Source organism: Mixophyes fleayi, unplaced genomic scaffold (assembly GCF_038048845.1).
Source record: "Mixophyes fleayi isolate aMixFle1 unplaced genomic scaffold, aMixFle1.hap1 Scaffold_107, whole genome shotgun sequence".
NCBI lineage: Eukaryota > Metazoa > Chordata > Amphibia > Anura > Limnodynastidae > Mixophyes > Mixophyes fleayi.
This window is the reverse complement of record NW_027445905.1, coordinates 120,200-142,254: the sequence shown is the minus strand read 5'-3', so window position 1 is coordinate 142,254 and position 22,055 is coordinate 120,200. Positions and strand designations below refer to the sequence as shown.

Below are 22,055 nucleotides of genomic sequence, written 5' to 3'. Positions count from 1 at the left end.
AACTTCTTGCCCTTTCTTCCTTCTTTTACTTTTCACAATGAACCTCTTCCCCCACCCACTGTCTCAGTCACTCCATTGACATTTACATCTCTCATCAATGTGCTCTTTCTAACTTCTCCAACTCTCACTTCCCACTTTCTGACCACCATCTCCTCCCCTTCACTCTTATCTTGTCTCCTGCAACCCTCCCCTTGCCCAAATAATATATACCATGCATTGCTCACGGTCACTTTATGTATTATTCCTCTATCTACTTATATATGTATGATGTGTATTCATTATTTCCCAGTTTTGTATTATTGTAAAATATATAAATAAAGCCTATGCACATTACATGAGCAGTTAGGTCTGTGTCACATTATGTTTTCAGTCTTTTTATCATGGTCAAATGCTGCACACAACAAAATTGCTATTGTGACACTGACACAGAAAGTCATTTATCTGAATAGTATTGTGCGAGGACTGCAAGGAATATATGACTGTTAACAAAGGTTCACAAATAGCAGCGGTGTGCGGTGAACTTTCCATTTTATGGTGAAAAAGTAGAAATTCACTTTAGTGGTGTTCTAATACATTCAATTTACAGCAAATACATTAAAAAAGACAAAATAAACAAATAGCCAATATACCACCCTAATTCAGAAACCAATTCTTCACTATTTTACTTCTTTAAATGTAAGTAATTACACACAGATAAATATTACCTTGGTTATTAGGCATGTAGGGAGTTGACTCTGCCATAGGGAAGCATAATAAAAAAAAGTGTGATCCGTCAGTAAAGGTTAAGAGACCATGATAGGAAAAGATGGAGAACGTGAAAAATGACAACTGAAAAGGGAAATGGATGTGGGAAAAGACGACACTTTTATAAAGCACAGAATTTGGCCAATATAGGAGGAGATAGATTATTATGTTAGATGCACTTGTCTGGAATAGTATGCTAGCTCAGCTCTTGAAAACATTTTATAACTTGTGTCTGTTTTCCCAATACAAAAGTATGTAACAAGTATACATTGTAGTTTAGGCAGGCATTTCCAAAAGAGACACAAAAGGACAAACAATTGAAAAAAAAAAAAAAAAAAGCCAATGACGTTACCATGGAACAGAGTCCTTTACAACTGCTCACCTTTTGGTGTACGAAAGAGAACAGCCTCTGACATGGGGCCCATCCCTTTAGAGTTGCGTGCCTGGATCTTGAAGTAGTATGGAGTATCCAGTGTCAACTCTTGGATTTGGTGGGTCAGTCGGTTCCCAACAACTGGCTCTATCACCCAATCATGAAGCTCTGCTTGAACATCTGTGCTGTAATATATAATGTAACCTACAGAACACAAAAACATACATTAGATGCTGGGCTACGGTACATGAAAAACAGAGGTCAGGGATAAGTGAGTGGCTGCGTGTATGTACAACCTGGCTGTGAATCACCATCTCACCAGTAATTTTTCCATTGGCTTCAGATGGAGGTTGCCAGTTTACAATTATGGTACGTGGTTTTCCTTCCTTGCTTACTACAGTCACATCCTTTGGAGGCGAGAAGGGCACTAGAAAGAATAAAATATATTGATATACTACTCTGGACTAGACAATTCAAGAGGTATACCACAGACTTATGAAATACCTGACTCAAAGGTAGTGCCATGAGCGGTCATGCTCCATGTACTTGACCGTCGACCTTTAGTAACCATAACAGAAAACTCGTATAGGGTGTTTGGTTTCAGACCAGTAACCAGATAACTCAGTGTGGTGCTGTTGGCCATCTACAAGAAACAGTGGAGCATTAACAAGCATTACTTAGTACTAAAGAAACAGCTTATGCCAATAAAACTAACTAGACATTTGTGGGCCCCAGAGCAACATTTGTAAGTAACCGTATATACACTTTCTCTCACCTAATCTGGCTTACTGTAGCTACCCTTTAGTAATCAGTCCACAGTTACTGTTATAGTAACCAATAGGAAACAACCTAACCTGTGAACCAATAACGGACTTGGTTACTAGGATAGCAGCTACAGCTTGATCATCACTCCCTTCTCCCAAAGCCTCACCTTGTACTTTGTGTTAGCAGGAATGTTGGTCTTCCATCTTGCTGTATAATATCGGGCATCTGTGATCTTCTGGTTCTTAGGGAGGGAGTTGTCTGCCCAGGTCAAGCGTACTGTGTCACTGCTTAGGATGGCGGCTTGGACCCCCACAGGGGGCAACATAGGGCTGGGCTCTGGAACTGGGGTGTATGAGGCGTGAACAACATAAACATCAACCTCAGAAGTGTCTATATCACAGGTTGCAAAAACAAATGGGGTAACCGCAGAAGTGATAAAGATTAAATAAATGGATAGCAGAGGACAACACATGAAGTGGGGTGAATGTAAAAGAGGGATGCAGTAAGTGGAGAAAGAAGGGATAAAGCATGGAAATGAAAATGGTAAATAAACCCATTGAAGATGACCGCCACCATGTACATGGCCAATATGAATTAAAACCAAGGAAAATACGTAAATAATCAGAGCAAGAACAGAGGAGAAAGAGAAAGAGAGAAGAGAGATTGTTAGTGCCAGAAGAGAATAAGGTCATTGCCACATTGAACAACAAAGCACATACTAGATAACACCTGAGTTACTTGTATCATTTACCTGTGTGCTGGCGGGTCACGGCACTTTCATATAAAGGAATACCTTCCCCCACGTTGTTGAAGGCTTTCAGTGAGATGACATAGTGCGAGCTGGGATCTGGAAAGAAAACACTGTTTTTATGACAAGAAAGTGACTATGTTAGGTTTCAGTAAGTTTTTTTGCTACTGTTGAAGGCTTTTTGACATTTCAACCTACAACTCTGCTTTTACAACACTTTATATATTTATATATAGATCTTTTTTTTGGGGACAGTTTTCATTTTGTAGGTTGCAGAAGAAATAAAATAGACATTAACATAACCATTAAGGATCGTACCATTATGCAAACTGAATAAATTGGTGAATGAGGAACAGGGGGAAGAGGATGGGAGGTTGGTAATGGGATATGCGCCTCCACCTGGTTCCACAGTTTAGATCAGTTGAAAGAGGTCCATTTCTAGAAATTTGATATCAAAGCCCTTCATGGTACAGCCTAGTCCATGCATTTTGTACGCAGTTTGTCTGACACAGAAGCTCTCAAGAGACAAAACGCCAACACTTATTTTTAACCTACGTAATAAAAGGCACTTAGTTTATAAATGTATGTGGCATTCTTGTGGGCTTCTTATGCAGCAAGCTGTTTTAAGGATCAGTTGGTAAGTCAGAGTCAAGGAAGGAAGATTTTAAGCTGAAGATACCTTTTCACTTTTCAATGGAAACTAATGAGGTGGAAAGGGATCTAGGAGTCACTATTTCAGGTGACAAATACAGGTTAGCAATGTAACAAAGCAATGAGAAAGGCAAATCAGATGCTTGGTTGCATAGGTAGGAGAATAATAGAAGAAAGAAAGAAGTAATAATGCCACTGTATAGGTCATTGGTACGGCCTCATCTGGAATAATGTATTTATATCCATCTGGAGATATGGCCTCCAGAATTGAACACATTAGAGATTGCACAAAGAAGGGCAACTAAAAAAGGGCATGACCTACAGCACAAAACTTACCCAGAATGACTAAAATATCTTAAAATGTATAGTTTGGAGCAGAGAAGGGAATGTGGGGACATGTTAGAAACTTTCAAATATATGAAGGTTTTTTTTAACAAGATACAGGCGAGAAACATTAGAACACGAGGACATGCACTGATACTGGAGGGAAGTAGGTTCAGAGAAAATTTTACGAAAAAAGACTGCACAGAAAGGGTAGTGGATAAGTGGAATATCCTCCCATGAGAGATGGTAGAGGCCAATACAGTAGAGCAGTTTAAACATGCTTGGGATAGACATAAGAATATCCTTAAAAAGACTAAAAGGTTAGAATAAGGTTTGAGAATACCATAGGTTAAAAAATGGGTAGACTAAATGAGCCAAGCAGTTCTTATCTGCTGTCAAATTCTATGTTACTATGTTTCACACAGAGAAAATCAGCAGGCAAGGACTACAAATATGCTTTCGGTCGCCTACATTCATACAACCTCAGGAGCAATGTGGTGAAAATGTAAATATATGTGAAACTTTCTTTGCCATTGGAAAGCTTCTCACTGTCACACAAAGAGGATTTCGATCTATTGTAATGTATTATCTCCCATTCTGTCAGAGTTATTTAATCTAATTTACTATTTTGGTATATGAAAAGTTGTGATGCTTTGTTCAAATCATTAGAATATGTGTGTAAAGCAGGTGTGTGTCTATTGATTAAACGAGTGTATAGAGATTTTAACACTAAAAACAGGTCAGTCTTCCAGTCTGATACTTTTATCAAAGTGCTAAAGTTGTGCTAAATATAAGTATTGTGAAGATGGCATAATGTGCCCTGTAAGGTCTCAAAATGCATTAAAAAAGTACTTATGCGATACATGTGTATTCTCCAGGTGAGGCATTGAGAGATCCATCATTCAAATACTGCTGGCTGGAGGCCAGGGGTGAATTATGTATATGTGTATGGTGGTGTTTCTTATGGCAATAACAAAAAACATGGCTCACACAATCAGACACTGCCTCACCTGCAGCCCTTTCACATGGTGGCAACATTTCACTCACACCCCCAGACCTGGACCCAGACAAGAAGGTGGGGTTGGACTACTTCTCTCCCCCCAGTGCACATTCAGTTATACTAAATGTGCCAACACTAACGTTCACATCTTTTGAAGTACATACTATTAGAATTTTTAACCCATTCTATTTCTGTTGATAACCATAAATCCCACTCCGCAAGCTCGCTGCCCAAGTGTAATCCTTGACACGCAACTATCCTTTCTTCCCACATCAACTCTATATTTACATCGTGCAGCATACATCTAAAAAACATTTCCAGAATACATACATCTCTCACACAAGACACTGCAAAAACTTCATGCATTCATCTCCCACATAGACTTTTGTAATTCCCTCCTTACCGGTCTTCTTAAATGAAACTCAAGCCCCTACAGTCTATTTTGCATGCAGCAGCTAGATTGATTTTCCTTGCAAATTGTTCTTCCTCTACTGAGTCACTGTAGGTCTCTACGTTGGGTGCCTGTTTTTCAACGAATCTAATATAAAATTATTCTACTAACATACAAGGCTATCAACAAAATTGCACCGACATACATCCCCTCACTTGTCTCAAAATATCTTCGAACTCGACACACCCGCTCTGTACAAGATCTGCGACTCTCTTCCACGCTCATCACTTTCTCCCACTCTGTTACAGGACTTTTTTCAGGCTGCAACCACTTTATGGCATTTTCTTCCTCGCACCACAAGACTTTCCTCTAGTCTTCAAACTTTCCAGCATTCTCTGAAAACCCACCTCTTCAGACAAGCTTATAATATTCCTCTAAGACCCTTTTAATCTCCTTAGGTTACCCTATTACTACCCTCTACACAGCCTCCACAAGACAACAGCCCTCTAACTGAGCATACAGCCTACTAAATACTTCGTAACCTTTGCATTCTAGCTGGACAAATATTCAATATAATGTAGCACTTACCCTTGTGTCTCAAACCAATGTCCCATAGATTGCAAATTTGCGAGCAGGGTCCTCCTACCTCTCTGTATGTATGCATTACCCAGTATTGTTTTATTACTGTTTGTTCCCAAATGTAAAGCACTACGGAATCTGCTGCCGCTATATAAATAAATTATGATGATGATGGTGGTGTGTATAACCAGAACAGTTTAGTCCAATGATTAATTTTCTGGGACCACACAAAGTTCACCATGTCTTTTTGTTTCAGTAAGTATCTCTACTCCTTATCACAGCATAAATCATAGGGCACACTATACACAATAAAAAGAGATTAATTATTCTTTAAAAGAATTTGGAAATCTATTCCAGGATTTGTCATCATTATAGATATTAGTTTTAGAAGATTTTCTTTGTAGAGTTTGTCAAGGTGTTGTATGAAATACATCCAAAAGGCAATTTAGTCTCTTATTTCCCCATTGTAACTTAAATTTGACCAAGCTTTGACACACCTAGGAAGTAAAACATTTAACGATTCAGATTTAGAATGACTGATAAGAAAGCCTGATATTTTTGCAAAGCCTGTTATTGCTTAGTAGAATAGAGCAGGAATTGGCTGTGTCAGAGATAACTTATCATCCACAAATAAAGACATTTTATAATCCTTATCCCCTGTAGACAGGCCATGAATATCTATTTTTTTGTATAACTTGAGCAAAGGTTTATATGTACAGTGCAATGTGGAGGCGCGATAGCAGTCCACTTTGCTTGCTCGAATTATGAATGACAAAGGGTGGTCAAGTACTGTCCAGTGTTGGAGGCTGTTGATGTAGAAATATAGAGAGCAATAATCGTTCTAATAAGAGCGGGAGGAAAGCCAAATTTATGCAGGGCCATTGTCAGATCAATAATTGACACAGTCAAAGTTCTGGACTTATGCCAAGCACAAAACCTGACTGGCTAGAATGTACAAGGGATTCTAAGACGTGATTTAGCCTTAATGCCTAGACTTTTGCTATCATTTTTACATGTTTTAAAGTGATGGATCTGTAACTGTTGCATCTTTGTCTGGTCTACAAATAACAGAGCAAATTACAAATTAGACCATCAGTGTTGGTGCTTTGGGTGATTTCAATAGAGCAAATGTGATTACTCATCTACAGTGATATCAGTCACTAGAGGACAACTGTGAAAGTTTACAACTTTGAGAAGAATAGTAATAGTTGATGCATTAGAGTATTTAAAAGTATTTAGGTTTGATCGTAGTATCATTAAATAGGCTTTTATCATAGGAAGCAAAGGATTCTAAAAGATGTTCTTCTGACCAATTGGGCTTCAAATAGTTGATTAAAAGAAAACCCTTGCTTGGAGATTAATTTGCATATATAAAAGTTTTCAGCGTTATTCATTTTGTCATTTGTGGTTCTTAACATTCTTAAGAAAAGTTTTAAATGATCTCTAATTGCAGTGAGCTTCTAAAAATAAGATCCAAATTTGTTGTGTGTCATTTTTTGGGGTGCTAACTTTTTCAGATCTTGAATTGCTTGGAGTAGGTGTTTTTTTAAGGATTGTCCCTTCTGTTATCAAAATACTGTGAAACACTGCTGTGTGTGCAGCCCAGACAGACAGAAGGGAAACTTCCATGAAAACAAGTGAAAATATCACTGGAGAGTTTTTCTATTTTTTTGTTTAACAAGAGGAACTGGAAGTTACTCTTGAGCCAACACGATCCTGAAGGTGACATTTTCAAAAATCACCTCTAGTATGCCATGATCTTACCATAGGCAGCATTTTTGATGAATATAGCTGAGAGAGAGACACACAGGCCTTCAAAAACAATGTCATTAATTTGTCTGTACTTGTCAAGTGAGAGCAGCCCTTTGTAGAATGATGAAGTAATCTCCATGCATCAATGAGGCCTAAGTTGTGGCTTGAGTTTTAAATGAGTTAGGAACATGAAGAGAAACAGCCAGGCAATGAGTAGATGATTTATCCATTATGGGGTTCCGGTATGGGTTAAAGTCACCTGCTATAACAAGTCTGGAGGAAGAGAGAATTGCTAAAACCTGATAAAGATCTTTGGAAAAGTATGCTGGCTGATTGAGCAGGCCTGAAACCAAATCAGAAAATGACTCTCTTTGTCCTTATACTTCTGAATAATTCCAATTATATTTGTTTTATATTAACATGTAACACTCTCAAAGAAAAATATATAATTAAAACATGGCCTATAGTCAAAACAATTTGCCACACAGAGTCATTATCAGAACTTATTAGATAAAGTAATTAGAAAGTATAAAGTAAATTTTTAAACATTAGACATAATTGATTCAAAACTGTGTAAAGCTATAAACTGGCTTAAAAAGTTCTTCAGCTGTAGTAATCCTGAAGCACTGTTAGACAGGGATGTGTGTAAGAGGAAATCTTCAACTTGCTAGATTTATACATTACATAACAAGTAGTACAGTGATACCAGAGTCTAAATAGAAAACTGTGTTTAAGGGGTAGAGTGACAAAGAGTGCTCAAATATACCAAAACTATGAATGGGACTATAGTGTGCATGATTTAAATAACAAATGATAAGAGAAAAATATATATATATATGTGTGTGTGTGTGTGTGTGTGTGTGTGTGTGTGTGTGTGTGTGTGTTTGAGCATATATAATACATATATTTTTTTTATTTTTTTTTTAAATGTCCACTTGGTGGCACTGTTATCACACAGAAAACAATGAATCATAGGCCAATTTGCTTAAACAATATTTTATGTGCAGATATGATCTAAAGATCGAGATAGGTTTGTGAAATACGTGAAGGCGGTGAAATGAGGACACAACAAATGGTCATGAAATTAGTCAATAAACCAGAATCGGACTCTTTACCCAAGTTTTCAATGGTGTAGTAACGCTGTTTATGGTCAACCCGAACGGTCTGTGCATGAGGGCTCCCAAGTCCATAGCCAATTGCATATCCACGGACTACCACTTGGTGCTGATTTTCTGGGGGTGTCCAGCTCACCACAATGCTTGTTACTAGAGAACGCACATGAAGAGAACTTGGCATGTCCGGGACACGGGACTCTATGCAACACAGAGAAAAACAGATTGTATATAAAAGGAAGCTCAAGACAACAGAAAGAGTCATATTTGTAAATATCAGACATGAGCACAAACATAAGACAAGTTAGGCAGGGGAGGGGGGGGGGGGGTGGAAGGGAGTGTAGGGAAGATAGACAGACTGAGGATTTAGAGAATAATGCAGAGTCCAGCAGGACTGTTTGAGAGAATTAAACAAATCAATAAAGTTGAAGAGGAATTTTGGAACCGCTAGCAGGAAACAAAAGTAATTATTTAACAAACAGGATGATGGAGAACACAAACATGTTAGAACAGAAAAGAGAAGACTTATGTAAACTGGGAATCTAAATGCATTGTGTGCTGACAGGTCATGACAACAAGCAGTCACAGATAGTCAGTAAACACATTGTTATGCTGAACAGGATGCTGCTAAGCACATGGGCAGAATCAAGGAAAGGCTAATGTACAGGCTAATCGCAGGAGAAAACAAAAACCTTACACAATGAAAACCAAGTTATTTTCCTGTTAAGTGGCAGTTCACATTTTATGTGGTAGGAAATCCCTAGCTGATACAAAATAATAATTCATCCTTAAAGACAGCAAGTGCCATTGAGGTTGTGACAGGCTAATCATCAGCTACTACAACTCAGAGTTTTGTGTTCTTATTGTCTGTCTTCATTCACTGTGGTCTATCTGGTTTTATTTTTTCCCAATGAAAAAAAGTTTACTTATATTGAATTTTTCAACTCCCTTTCCCATTAGAAATAAAGATGGAATCTCCCTTAGTAATCTCACCATCAAGATCATTTTCAAAAGTCTCTGCAGCAACCCAATCAGTAGCTGGTCCACTTCCATTAACAGTCATGGCCACAACCCGGAAACTGTATTCTGTGTCTCGCTCCAGCCCTGGGGGGAAATGGATGACACAGTGTTAGAGGCATCACACAGCGACAGAGCTGGCACAGAGAGGTGACACCACTCACCGCTAACAAGTTGAGATAGCTGGGTGTCTACTAGGATCTCATTAGTTTCAGTCTTCCTTGCAGTCTTGCGATAACGTAATTTATACCCCACAATCTGTCCATTCTGAGTACCCACAGGCGGGGGTTGCCACTGCACCAGAATACTCTATTAAAAATATAGGGGAACAGCATATTAGACATAAATGTCAATACCATGGAGTAACTGTATCAATGTGCAACATTCCAGGCTAGATTTAAAACACAATTTAATTAAAGGCAGGCATTATTTTTATATACCCACAGCTGTCTACTGGCATGCATGATCCCATGTGCAATCCTGAATGGTGTGGTATCCGTGCACCTTGCCACTGGGTCTGCTTAACAATTTCCTCCACAAGCTGATTAGTGATAAAGAACTACATATGATGAATGGGAACAACAATGTAGATCTGCATTTGCAATGTATAAAAGTAATGTGGACACTGCTGCCCCCTGCTGGCTCTAATGTTATGTGCTCCCTGTATGCTGCACCAAGCAGAGAGCTACAAGCACAGGCTGTAAAAAGTAGAGACAGTGCCAGCGGCAGGCTGCCGCTGGCACTATCTTTCTGCTCTGCAGCCTGCCGCTGGCACTGTCTCTACTTTTTACAGCCTGTGCTTGTAGCTCTCTGCTTGGTGCAGCATACAGGGAGCACATAACATTAGAGCCAGCAGGGGGCAGCAGTGTCCACATTACTTTTATACATTGCAAATGCAGATCTACATTGTTGTTCCCATTCATCATATGTAGTTCTTTATCACTAATCAGCTTGTGGAGGAAATTGTTAAGCAGACTGCTTAAAGCCCAAAAGTTTATTGTAATGAACGTCACTTCTTACTAAAATTCTGGAGTCCCACTAATGTATTGGAGCAGAGATGATTTTTGGATTCACTTTCAATAGGGATATTCGGCATCACTGTTTATTTATCTAGTGCCAGCAAATTCCATAGTGCTTTACAATTGGGAACAAACACAGTACTAAAACACTGCTGGGTAATACAGACAGAGAGGTAAGAAGGCCCTGCCCGCAAGCTTACAATGTGACATCGGTCGCCCACACATGCCATGCTTAGTATGCCATTCTTCAATGACCAGCTGTTTAATTGACATCTTAAAAGGGTTCCTCACCTTATTGGCTTGTGCAGGCCCTCCTGCAAATTTTACCAAATATGTGTATATTCTTTCTGCCTTGTGATCTATATCTTTATGCTGTCGGGTATGTTCACTGACGCAGCACATGAAAAGGCCTTTTCATTATTGGGGGTGTGAGGACTGTTACATTGCATAGTGGTGCCTTAGCCATACTCACCGCTTCCTCTGTTCCGCCGGATTTTATCTAGGAGTGGTAGACAGTCACACCCCTGACTAGGACCGCCTTCATCTGCCCAATGAGCCATGCGTGACGTTCAGGAATGGAGGACTGAACTGAGGAGGGCGGATTTTCTACACCAGGCGTATTATTACAGTATTGTAATAAATAACAGGCTGGCAGCATGGTGACGTAGTGGTTAGCACTTCTGCTTCACAGCGCTGGGGTCATGAGTTCACTTCTCAACCATGGCCTTATCTGTGTGGAGTTTGTATGTTCTCCCTGTGTTTGGGTGGCTTTCCTCCAGGTGCTCCGGTTTCCTCCCACACTCCAAAAACCTACTAGTAGGTTAATTGGCTGCTATCAAAAATTGACGCTAGTCTCTCCCTCTCTGTCTGTGTGTGTGTGTGTGTGTGTGTGTGTGTATGTTAGGCAATTTAGACTGTAAGCTCCAATGGGGCAGGGACTGATGTGAGTGAGTTCTCTGTACAGCGCTGCAGAAACAGTGGCGCTATATAAATAAATGATGATGATGATAATAATAAATTGGCATAGCAATAAATAATAAAAAGAAGTTTGGAAATGGAACAAATGCAAAAAACAAAGGGAACTATTTTGACCAAACTCATAAGTTCTTATTTAATAGACTTTCTAAAACGTTTAGTTTGCCCCTCCATACAAAGTCCCATTTTACTTATAAATCTCGTGCGGCTGTCTGATCCTCACCAGAACCTCTCTCCTTATTCTGCAGGTGCCGTCCGACCAGCCCGAGACATCGCTGAAAATGCTGAGGATGATCACTAACCAGGAGTAACGGTACAAGAAGCCAGCGGGATCCTGGCTAATGGGGATTAAATGGCCGCCGCCATCACACGGGTTTGCTGTGGATCAGCACTGAATTAACCACTGATGAGCATGTCTGCCTGTAGCACTTGTATGTTATATATCGCAAATTATCTTTCATGATTTTTGATGAGTTTTTGTTGAATGCTAATGTGTGAGGCCTGTTTTGTGAATAATTTACTGACCTTTTTTAAAAATGACGATGAACAATAAAGCGTGAAATAATGTCAATTTCACCTGTGTGGCGTCTTTTGTGTTGCAGCGCAAAACTTCATTTTGTGGGCGAGACTATTGAAATAAAAATTTTGGGGTGTTCCTGAGCAGGGCACGGCCTTGTCTATTCTATAAAAGGTGCGTTTGGAATTTTGAGTTGCACATTGTTGGTGGAGAAACGCGTTTCTAATCCTAGTCCAAGCATTGCAACTCAAAGTTGCCAATACACAAAACTGCCACATGTAATAAAGAGTGATGTTCCCTCACTCTCATGATTAAGCCATAAATGATACTAAACCACTGAGTATTTTAAGAGCATAATGTAAAAGTTTAACTGAAGGAAAGGAGTGGTTGTAAAGTGGGAGGGGGTTGGACTTTGTGACATATCCTGTACAGTCTGAAAAAGCAAAACGCACCGCACAGAGTGAATAACTACCCCTCTGTTTCTATATAGTCATGTATTCAAATACCCTGGTTATCAATGAGGGGAGGTGCACCCAACAACACAACATTGTAACGTTTGAGAAAAACAATAGAGAGAGAAGAAATTATATTTATGGGGCACTAATGTTATAAATAAATTATCCAAAATTAAAAATAATATCCTTTATTGTATGTATTAAAAACAATTATAGTGAAATATTTAAAAAAAAGATGATAATGGAGTGTTGAAATAATATGAAATACAGATAAAAAGGTAGTAAAACTACCCAGCTGCATCGCTGTTTGAATGTTGCTGTTTTATAGTAATCCACTCATATACAAGTGTGAGCAATGGCGCTGGATCTACTGGGGAGGGAGGTACTTATGGAATCCAAAACCCGCTAGATCCGACAACGCAACAATGACGTTTTGCCTCAATTCAGATCCGAGGACGTGCAAAAGTACCGAGCCAGCTTGTGAGCCTACTCGGATTCCCTAAGTTCGGATGGGTTCGGTTTTCAGAGCACCGAGCCCGAGCATCTATAGGAATAGTCAATAACATGCAGTCTTATTATATAACCTACTGACAATGTCTAAAGTGAAAACAATATGGGAAACAGCATAGTATAGAATGTATAATTATTTACTGTATTGTAAGCTATCGTCATGTTAGCAGCCACTTTATTCCTCAGTAAGTTTACAGAGAGTATACAACGGTGGGCTGGCAATAATGGGAAGGGGACTATTTTTCCCATGGGTCAGTCACCCCAACAAGTATGAGGGCTGTCCCAGTTTACATGGCTACAGCCTAGCCCAGTTGCTGTGGCCTCGTACATCTCAATACATTGGTTGATATAACTCGGTAGCAGTCAGTCTGTTTTTACAGACGCTATGGAGTGTACTAATGGTAACCAGGCTCATACAGCCTCACAAAACACATATGGGGTAAATGTATCAAGCTGAGAGTTTTCCAGCAGGTTTGAAAAACCAATCAGATTGTAGCGATCATTTATTTAGTACATTCTACAAAACGATAGCTAGAATCTGGTTGGTTGCTATAGGCAACATCTCCACTTTTCAAACCTGCCAGAAAACACTCAGCTTGATACATTTACTCCTAGATGACATTAGGTACAAGTCATCAGCACCTAATAGTCCACTTATGGCAACCAATTATCAGCCTGTGGCAGAGGGGGCAGAGTTCTACAAACAACAAACAACAAAAGCTCCTTTTTTTGTGAACATCCCCAGTCTATATCTCTTCGGCCTACGCTAAATGTAGAAAATGGGACACCTGGGAGGTAAGTCATCAGGTGTGCAGTTTGGGGCTTTCCCTTGCCACAAAAACCCAACACTCAAATTAAGACAGTTCTATGGGAACCTCCCTGTTACTGCCTGAATAAAATAAACAATTATACATTGTCATCAGCCTAAGAGTGTGGGAATTTGCCTATGTTGTAATGAAATTTGACTTCAACAAAATGGCCGCCATTATTGTTCTTACTTATATTTTAGCTCTAGTGTATTGTTCATACTCATGACCACAACTCGCTAGTTCCGCCTCTGGGGAGACCAGTATAAATTTGTTAGAGTTGGCCTATACTTTAACATTGACAAACGCTTGGAGTGCGATAACACCGTTTCGGTAAAAAAAAAAAAAAGAATAGCATTGCGTGAGAAGTTTTCGCGCTCGAAAATAAGGTAAAATAGCAAAAAAATGACTTTTCACGCTCGAACTTCCAAACTCGCTAACAAATGAATACCCCTCATAGAGAGAAAGCCAAACCAAGTCTTCTTCTTTTAATCCACAGGGTATTAAAACCTTGCCACACAATGCAAACTACTCCTTTCAGAGGACTGCCACTGAGTAAACTCAGCCAATCACAAGGAGTTTCCCATACTAACTGTGATATGATTGGCTAGTGAGGAAGGGCAGTCTTGGGCACTCCCTGCTTTATTTAATAGTCATTAAATCTCTACTAATGTGTGAAAAACAATTACTATGGCTGTGCAGCTCCATTGATGTCAATAGGTCATTCATTTCTGTAGCCCAATCATTTCAGTTTAGTTTCTATATGTAGCACACAGCTCCATTTAAATAAATGGGTTATAGGAATGGATAGGCCGTAGAAATCAAAGGGAAAATACAGCACAAAGCTCTTTCACTATAAAAGCTGACCCCATGGATTCTGGCCAACAGAAGCAGTTCACTCTATGGTCCTACACTACGTTTAACAACCCAGTCATTGTAGCATAACTGTTTATTTTATTAACCAATTGCTAATTTGAGAAGATCCAGAAATCCTGGACTGCCAGTTGCAGATGACGATTTGATTATCCAAAGTTTTCCTGAGATTTCTTGGGTTTAAAGAGAGCTCTGTTACTTTCTATAACCTCTTTGAAATCATAAGCATCCAAGAAGGAACTTATAAACAAGTGTGTCCTTATGAGGCAGGCTGAAACCAAACACTCAGATAACAGGTTTGTATTCCACCTTGAGGTTATATCACTACTCTTGTAAATATTATATCACACTCAACTAATACAAATAACCACGTTCCAACTGAGCCAGTAGAATAGACATATAGATATAAAACAAAGAAGTAGTTTATGTATACTGGTCGCAATCTAACTACTAAATATGAAAATATTTGGCACAGATGGAGGATTTCTCCTTATGTTGCAGGAGAATTGCGAGAGGTAGATCTTTCTTACAAACTATGCCCTAGACCAGTGTTGGCTAACCTGTGACATGCCAGGTGTTGTGAAACTACAAGTCACAGCATACCCTTCCAGCAATACGCTGCTATATATTGGCAAAGCATGCTGGGACTTGTAGTTTCACAACACCTGGAGTGTCACAGGTAAGCCAACACTGCCCTAGACAGACGCTCAGCCACTATTATTTTAATATTAGAAGATTATAGATCTAAATACCTATTTTAAAATAAATTTAGTGATAAGGGTTGCTGTTTACTTATTATTATAAATATTATATTCTATGTAACAAAATATATGTTATTAAGAAGACTAATGTTAATGACTAAAGACACTTCAGATAAAAATTATTATGACATTTTATATACTTTTACATAACACACTTAACTAATATTGTTCTATAATTTACAATAGGCTTAAATGTTGGTGTATTTATTTTATGACACTGTTGTTACCCCTACCTGGGTTTCATTTTAATCTATTATTGTTAGGATTTTTAAGTAAGACGTCTAAAATTGCAAAAATTCAATATTTATTTTTTTGTGATTGGAAAAAAAAAATAGAAATAATTATTTCTCTCCCTGGGATGCATAGAACCATGGGAAGGCAACCTTTCCACCTATCAGTGCGCTGGCAAATATATTATATATATATATATATCTGTCCCATATATTTGGGAAATACATATGTGTTTTTAAATTGAGAGCTAACTTACCAAGGAGCTGCCCCAGAAGCCTCCAAACAGCAATTCAGCACCAGTACACCCTCTCAGCTACTGAAGCTGCTCAATCAATTTATAGGCTATAGCAGGTGCTTGAAAGGGTGGGGTTATCCTAAAAGTAACAAACACACAAATGTTTCCCCCAGCACGCTGCTATAGCCAGCAAAAGATCTGCCATTTCTACTGTAGATAAAAATGCAAAAGTCTTAGTTTCCCACATTTGCAAATCTATGTTAAAGCCACCCGCCACACCAAGGCGCTTTTGCTAATAGGATGGTCCTAACTCTAAACAGTGAGAGTCCCATATATTTGGGCCATACATATGTGTTTTTAAATTGAGAGCTAACTTACCAAAGAGCTACAATATTTACTACTATCTATTACGAACATAGCGTGTTGGTACCAATACAATGCATACTTTTATATATATTCAATCCGGATTGCAATAGTTTATGTGGTATACCGGTATATTTTAATACTTTATTACATACAAGTATGTATTTACAATTTGGTTTTTATATCTATTTATGAATAAACAATTTGTCAACTTTATCAGCGCTTCCCCAATTATTTATGATTTTGACTTTTTACGTGGCAATTTCAGCAGGTTGCCAGGAGGGAGCTACAGATAATAGTTTATTGAAACTATATATACGGTTGTTAAGTCCTTCAGCGCCTGCATTGTGGGCTCCTATTAGAACAGGCACTATGTGAGCACTACAGCCAGCAGTGTGTGAGTACCAGTCTGACCAGTCCTGGCAGGTGTGGGCAATAACCTCCAAAATGTTTCATTATTATTGCAAAGTATTACAACTGCCCTCACCCGGCTGCTTCTTAATGCCACCCGGCTGACAAAATTGTCTGGGGAGACCACTGTACCAGACTTATAACATGTTCGTTTTATTACTGCTAATATAATGATATGGGAATTTCAGAAATTTTATTTTCAAGGAAACTCTTTTTAATTACACGAAAAGAAAAAGCATTACATATGAAATTGCTGCCAAAAATTACAATTAGATTTGTATGGAGTGCAAAACAGGGGATAGTTATTAAACCAGGGCAAAGCAGAAATAGCGCAGTCAGATTTATTTTGTTTTGAACAGTGTTTTTCTTCCCCGCATAACATTTATAGAACTATCCAAGAGGTTCTATCAAAGTATCTATTTTTTCCCATATAAAGGTCTCTTGGGCCCGCGCTGGATAAAGATGTTAATTTTGTACCTTTTTTTGGGGATTACAAAAACCACAAAAATTATATAACAAATGTTTTGAAAGCAGTTGCAACAGTCTTAGTTACAAATACATTGCATGTTGTAAGCATCATTTTTATACTTTTATCTGAAAAAGAAGCTTTAATCTGTGCATATCTGTTTTTCTATACTTTTAATAAACACAATGTGCTCAGTCCCCTCCAATATACCCAGTGATTACACCACCAGAGTTTGGGCGTTCACTGGAGGCCGCTATGACACATGACAGCGATATTGATAGGGCCCATGCGCGCATGCAATTGGGGGCACAGAAGCACATCTGGCTGCTACACACATATACATATATATATATATATATATATATATATATATATATATATATACGAGCCGTGTGTATGTAATGTTCTCTGTATTTAATCACTCACTCTTAAACCTGCCACCACTGGAGTGTTAATTGAGCGCTTATTAACGCTGCACTTTTCAAACTGGAAAAGCGCTTAGAGCGCCCCTAGGGGAATGGAAATGATAAAACAAAGTATGGCTTACCGAGGTAAAGTACATGACATCAGTTTTGTAAACAAAAGAATGCAGTATTTCAGTCTAGAAATATATATGATATGGTACCCAGCACAGAGAGCTTTTGGCACATGTTGTTTGAAACCCTGTGACGTCAGAATGAAGACACTGCCGAGAGTGGGTTTAAAATACTTTTGAAAGTATTTGTAACCGCAGTGGTGAGAGGACCCGTTAGATGCACTCTATTCGAGAAAGTATTTAATTAACAATTAATGATTTAAGATCATTTTTAAATAAATGAACTGTAAATATCAAAGCTCTTTGTTGTGGGGCTGCAAGTTAACATTTATATCTATTAAACCATTATGCAGAGTAATTGAACTTTAAACAAAATGAAAAGTGTTGTCAGCTCATAGAAAGTCAGCTGTAACCAGAGAAATAAAAAGACTGAACCAAATGGCTGTGCTCCTCTCTATTCCAGAGCTGCTGATTGCTCTGCAGAGATTCATTCTGGCTCTGAACGGTTTTGTTTCACCAATTTACCATGCTTCTCTTCATCCTATGCAGTGTACATTGCTAGCGGGGCACAGCTATGACCCTGATTGCTGCCTTTCTTTAGCATCAGAGTGACAGCTGTAACCATGCCTATTTTGGGGGCATAGTCTGGAAAATTTGGTTTTTAAAGGTCTTGGCTCCTCATATTTGTTTTGTTGCTACTTCACCTTGTGTGAATTTCTGCATTCAGTATGCCAGATCCTGAAAGGATTGAAAGTATGAGATAAATATCTAATTTGTTCCACTTTCAATAATATTTGTAGCTGACCTGTTTTCTCAAAACTGCATGGTACACTGGATAAATATAAAGACCTCTGACATGTAATAATTTATTAGTATTTTTCTACATAATTTTATCTCTTTTATGTTTATAGATGTTATAGTTATGTACATGTGACACATAACTGTGCACAGTCAAAAGTGTTGAATAAGTGCAAAATGCAGCTTATATGATACACAATGTATCAGGCAGTCTCAACATTGAAACCACAAACTGGAAGACCTCTTTACCAGAAAGATTGTCAATTCCATAAAACTGTCCATTTTGGTTTTTAAGTACAGTAAAAAGTAAGTACACTTAATACTGCTATTTTTAATGAAAATTGTGTTTGTTTTGTTGGAAAGGTTAAAGGCATTCTGTAGTCACAAATGTTCTTTTCTTAAAAAGATTTGTCCATGTTCAGATGACTTAATGGTTTGTGCACACCGTCCTTTAACTCTTACCAGGTATATTACTTTTACTTTCAAGCTTCCATATTTCTGTTTTTTAGTCGCACATTCAGATATTATCTTTTATTTAGAAGGCACCAAAAATTGTCACAGCGCTGTACACTGGTGGTGAATAGAGTACACATTTAACAATATTACACAATGCAAACGTATACATAATTACACAATACAAAAACATACAATGACTAGTCAACAACAAAATGCTAGAGTATAAACAGAGAACATAGAATTGCAGATCAAGATATTGATAAGATAAGTTTCCAGTGGCATGGGCTCGAGAAACAGGGCTGGGGAGACGGGCCTAGAGGTGTAATGGAAAACACAAGGACTCATAAGAGCTTACATCCTAGAGGGAACGGGGAGACAAATATAGGGTGGCACTGAGTGAGGAGTAGAGATGGTAGCAAATTCATAGGAGTTAGGCTGGGTACACACGTCATAAATTTTCTCCCAATCAGCACTCCGATTCATGTATACACACTATACATGTTTTATAGAGATGGTCACTGACCCCCGTGTTTTGGTTTTGGATTCGGTTTTGGATCTGGATTACCGTCGTGTTTTGGTTTTGGTTTTGGTTTTGCAAAACCGCCATTGCGTGTTTTGGTTTTGGTTTTGGTTTTGTTTGGTTTTGTTTTGCTATTTTTTGGGAAAATCCATGTTTTTGGGCCTAAATTAACCCAATTTAGTGCTCCAACTGTTTTAGAGACAAGTAATCTAATTGTTGAGGTAATAAATCATCCAAAAAAACAGTTTAATTCTTCGTTGGTAGGCCTATTCTACACACAAAACAGATTGTCTTCCTCTCCATCTATGCATATTGGCAATGCAGCCATCGTCTTTGAATGTATATTACACCCTACACTTATAGTTAAATATGTAAAGAAATGGAAAAAGCCAGTTTGGTTTCTGTCTCTCAAGGCCCCCCTCCACTTGTATAAAATACCAAAAAATTCAGCCATTATAGACTGTACAATATTAATTGACATGGAGAAAGACAGTTTGGTTTCTGTCTCTCAAGGCCCCCCTCCACTTGTATAAAATACCAAAAAATTCTGCCATTATAGACTGTACAATATTAATTGACATGGAGAAAGCCAGTTTGGTTTCTGTCTCTCTAGGCCCCCCTCCACTTGTATAAAATACTAAAAAATTCAGCCATTATAGACTGTACAATATTAATTGACATGGAGAAAGACAGTTTGGGGTCACTCTGTCTCTCTAGGCCCCCCTCCACTTGTATAAAATACCAAAAAATTCAGCCATTATAGACTGTACAATATTAATTGACATGGAGAAAGCCAGTTTGGTTTCTGTCTCTCTAGGCCCCCCTCCACTTGTATAAAATACTAAAAAATTCAGCCATTATAGACTGTACAATATTAATTGACATGGAGAAAGACAGTTTGGGGTCACTCTGTCTCTCTAGGCCCCCCTCCACTTGTATAAAATACCAAAAAATTCAGCCATTATAGACTGTACAATATTAATTGACATGGAGAAAGCCAGTTTGGTTTCTGTCTCTCTAGGCCCCCCTCCACTTGTATAAAATACTAAAAAATTCAGCCATTATAGACTGTACAATATTATGAAAAATGGACAAAGCCAGTTTAGGGTCACTCTGTCTATGACACCCTACCCTTAAGGATAAATTGCCCTAACAGCAGCCTTTCAAGATGGTATGTGATATGGAAATGCCACAAGTCCCTTTCCTCTTTGGGGGTAGATTGCACCCTACACTTACATAGAAAGTTTTAAAAAGATGTTATCGGCATCATCTTCAGCTTCATCCTCACCCTCATCAGTGTGTACGTCATCATCACAGACTATCAATTCATCGCCGCTTGAATCCGCCATTAGAGAACAGTCAGTGCTTGGATGTCTTGGATGGTGAAGGCCTTCCTCGTGGAAGATGTAGTTCATTTTTATAAACATCATTTTCTCCACATTTTTGGGAAGTAACCTTCTACGGCGATCACTGACTAAGTTCCCTGCTGTGCTGAACACTCGTTCAGAGTACACACTGGAGGGTGGGCAGCTTAGGTATTGCAAAGCAAGTTTGTACATGGGTTTCCAAATGGCCTGCTTTTCTTCCCAGTAAGGAAAGGGACTGTCTGACATTTCCATATCAACTACCTCTTGAAAGTAATCCTCCACCATCCTTTGCATGTTTATACTCATATTGGATGGAGTTATGGGCAAAGTGACACATTTTTTTGAAAAATCCTTCAAACCAGCCCAGATGTTAAATTGTTCTCGTCTGCCCCCTGTGTCTTCCCTGCTTCTTTTTTGGAAATTTAATTTTTTACGAGCAACAGCTTGAGAAAGTGAAGGAGGACACGTCGTCAAGCCGAGGCCCAGTTCAGCGGCCAACTTGCTGAGCAATAGCTCCTTGCAAAAGTTCACATCTCGCTCATTTACAAGTAAAGACTCAATGTAGGTTTTAAACCTTGGATCAAGCACAGTGGCCAAAACGTACTGATCCGAGTTCAAGATCTTAATAACTCGAGGATCATTGTGAAGCGAATTAAGTACTTGATCGACAAGGCCAACATACTTTGCTGAATTGCTTGCTTTCAGCTCCTCCTTCATTTTCTCAAGCTGCTTTTCCAATAGTCTAATTAAAGGAATGACTTGGCTCAAACTAGCAGAGTCTGCACTGACCTCACATGTCACAACTTCAAATGGTTTCAGCACCTTGCACAGCACTGAAAGGATTCCCCACTGTGCAAGAGTGAAATACATCCCCCCTCCTTTCCCAATGTCATGACTTGTGCAATATGCTTGGATGGCTTTGCGCTGTTCCTCCATCCTCTGAAGCATGTACAGGGTGGAATTCCACCGAGTTACCACCTCTTGCTTAAGTTGGTGGCAGGGCAAGTTAAACTGCTCTTGGAGCTGCTGTAATCTCCTACATGCTGTGGCTGAATGCCTGAAATGGCCTGAAATTTTACGGGCCACCGAAAGCATCTCCTGCACCTCACGGTTATTTCGTAGGAAGCTCTGCACCACCAAGTTGATGGTGTGAGCAAAACAGGGAATATGTTGGAAATCACCCAGCTGTAATGCTCGCACTATATTGTTGGCGTTATCTGAAATGACATACCCTGGGGAGAGTCCGAGTGGTATAAGCCATGCATCAATCACATCTCTCAGTTTGCGTAACAAATTGTCAG

At 38.8% G+C, this 22,055-nt stretch overlaps 1 protein-coding gene across 2 annotated transcripts; it reads right to left on the bottom strand.

The window, feature by feature from the left end:
- Positions 1-655: 655 nt before the first annotated feature.
- Positions 656-9,766, bottom strand: LOC142112146 (neogenin-like). Of its 2 annotated transcripts, none has more exons than XM_075193974.1 (9): positions 9,621-9,766; positions 9,433-9,543; positions 8,443-8,640; positions 2,634-2,729; positions 2,049-2,272; positions 1,622-1,760; positions 1,437-1,544; positions 1,127-1,321; positions 656-734 (listed from the first exon to the last, which is right to left on the bottom strand). In XM_075193974.1, exons 2-9 carry the CDS (start codon positions 9,500-9,502, stop codon positions 670-672), a joined length of 1,095 nt encoding a protein of 364 aa, XP_075050075.1. In that variant the 5' UTR covers positions 9,503-9,543; positions 9,621-9,766; the 3' UTR covers positions 656-669. The 2 variants fall into 2 exon arrangements, with proteins under 2 accessions (XP_075050075.1, XP_075050076.1); XM_075193975.1 differs by having other exon boundaries at positions 2,049-2,224.
- Between the last annotated feature and the right edge of the window lie 12,289 nt (positions 9,767-22,055).

What these genes read in the sequence shown, in the direction of transcription:
- LOC142112146 (XM_075193974.1), bottom strand. Translation starts at nt 9,502, where the DNA reads ATGACTGTTAATGGAAGTGGACCAGCTACTGATTGGGTTGCTGCAGAG. An exon ending in CTACACCATTGAAAACTTGG is followed by an intron (nt 2,730 to 8,442) that starts GTAAAGAGTCCG and finishes TTTTCTTTCCAG; the next exon opens with ATCCCAGCTCGCACTATGTC. An exon ending in TGGCACTACCTTTGAGTCAG is followed by an intron (nt 1,545 to 1,621) that starts GTATTTCATAAG and finishes TATTCTTTCTAG; the next exon opens with TGCCCTTCTCGCCTCCAAAG.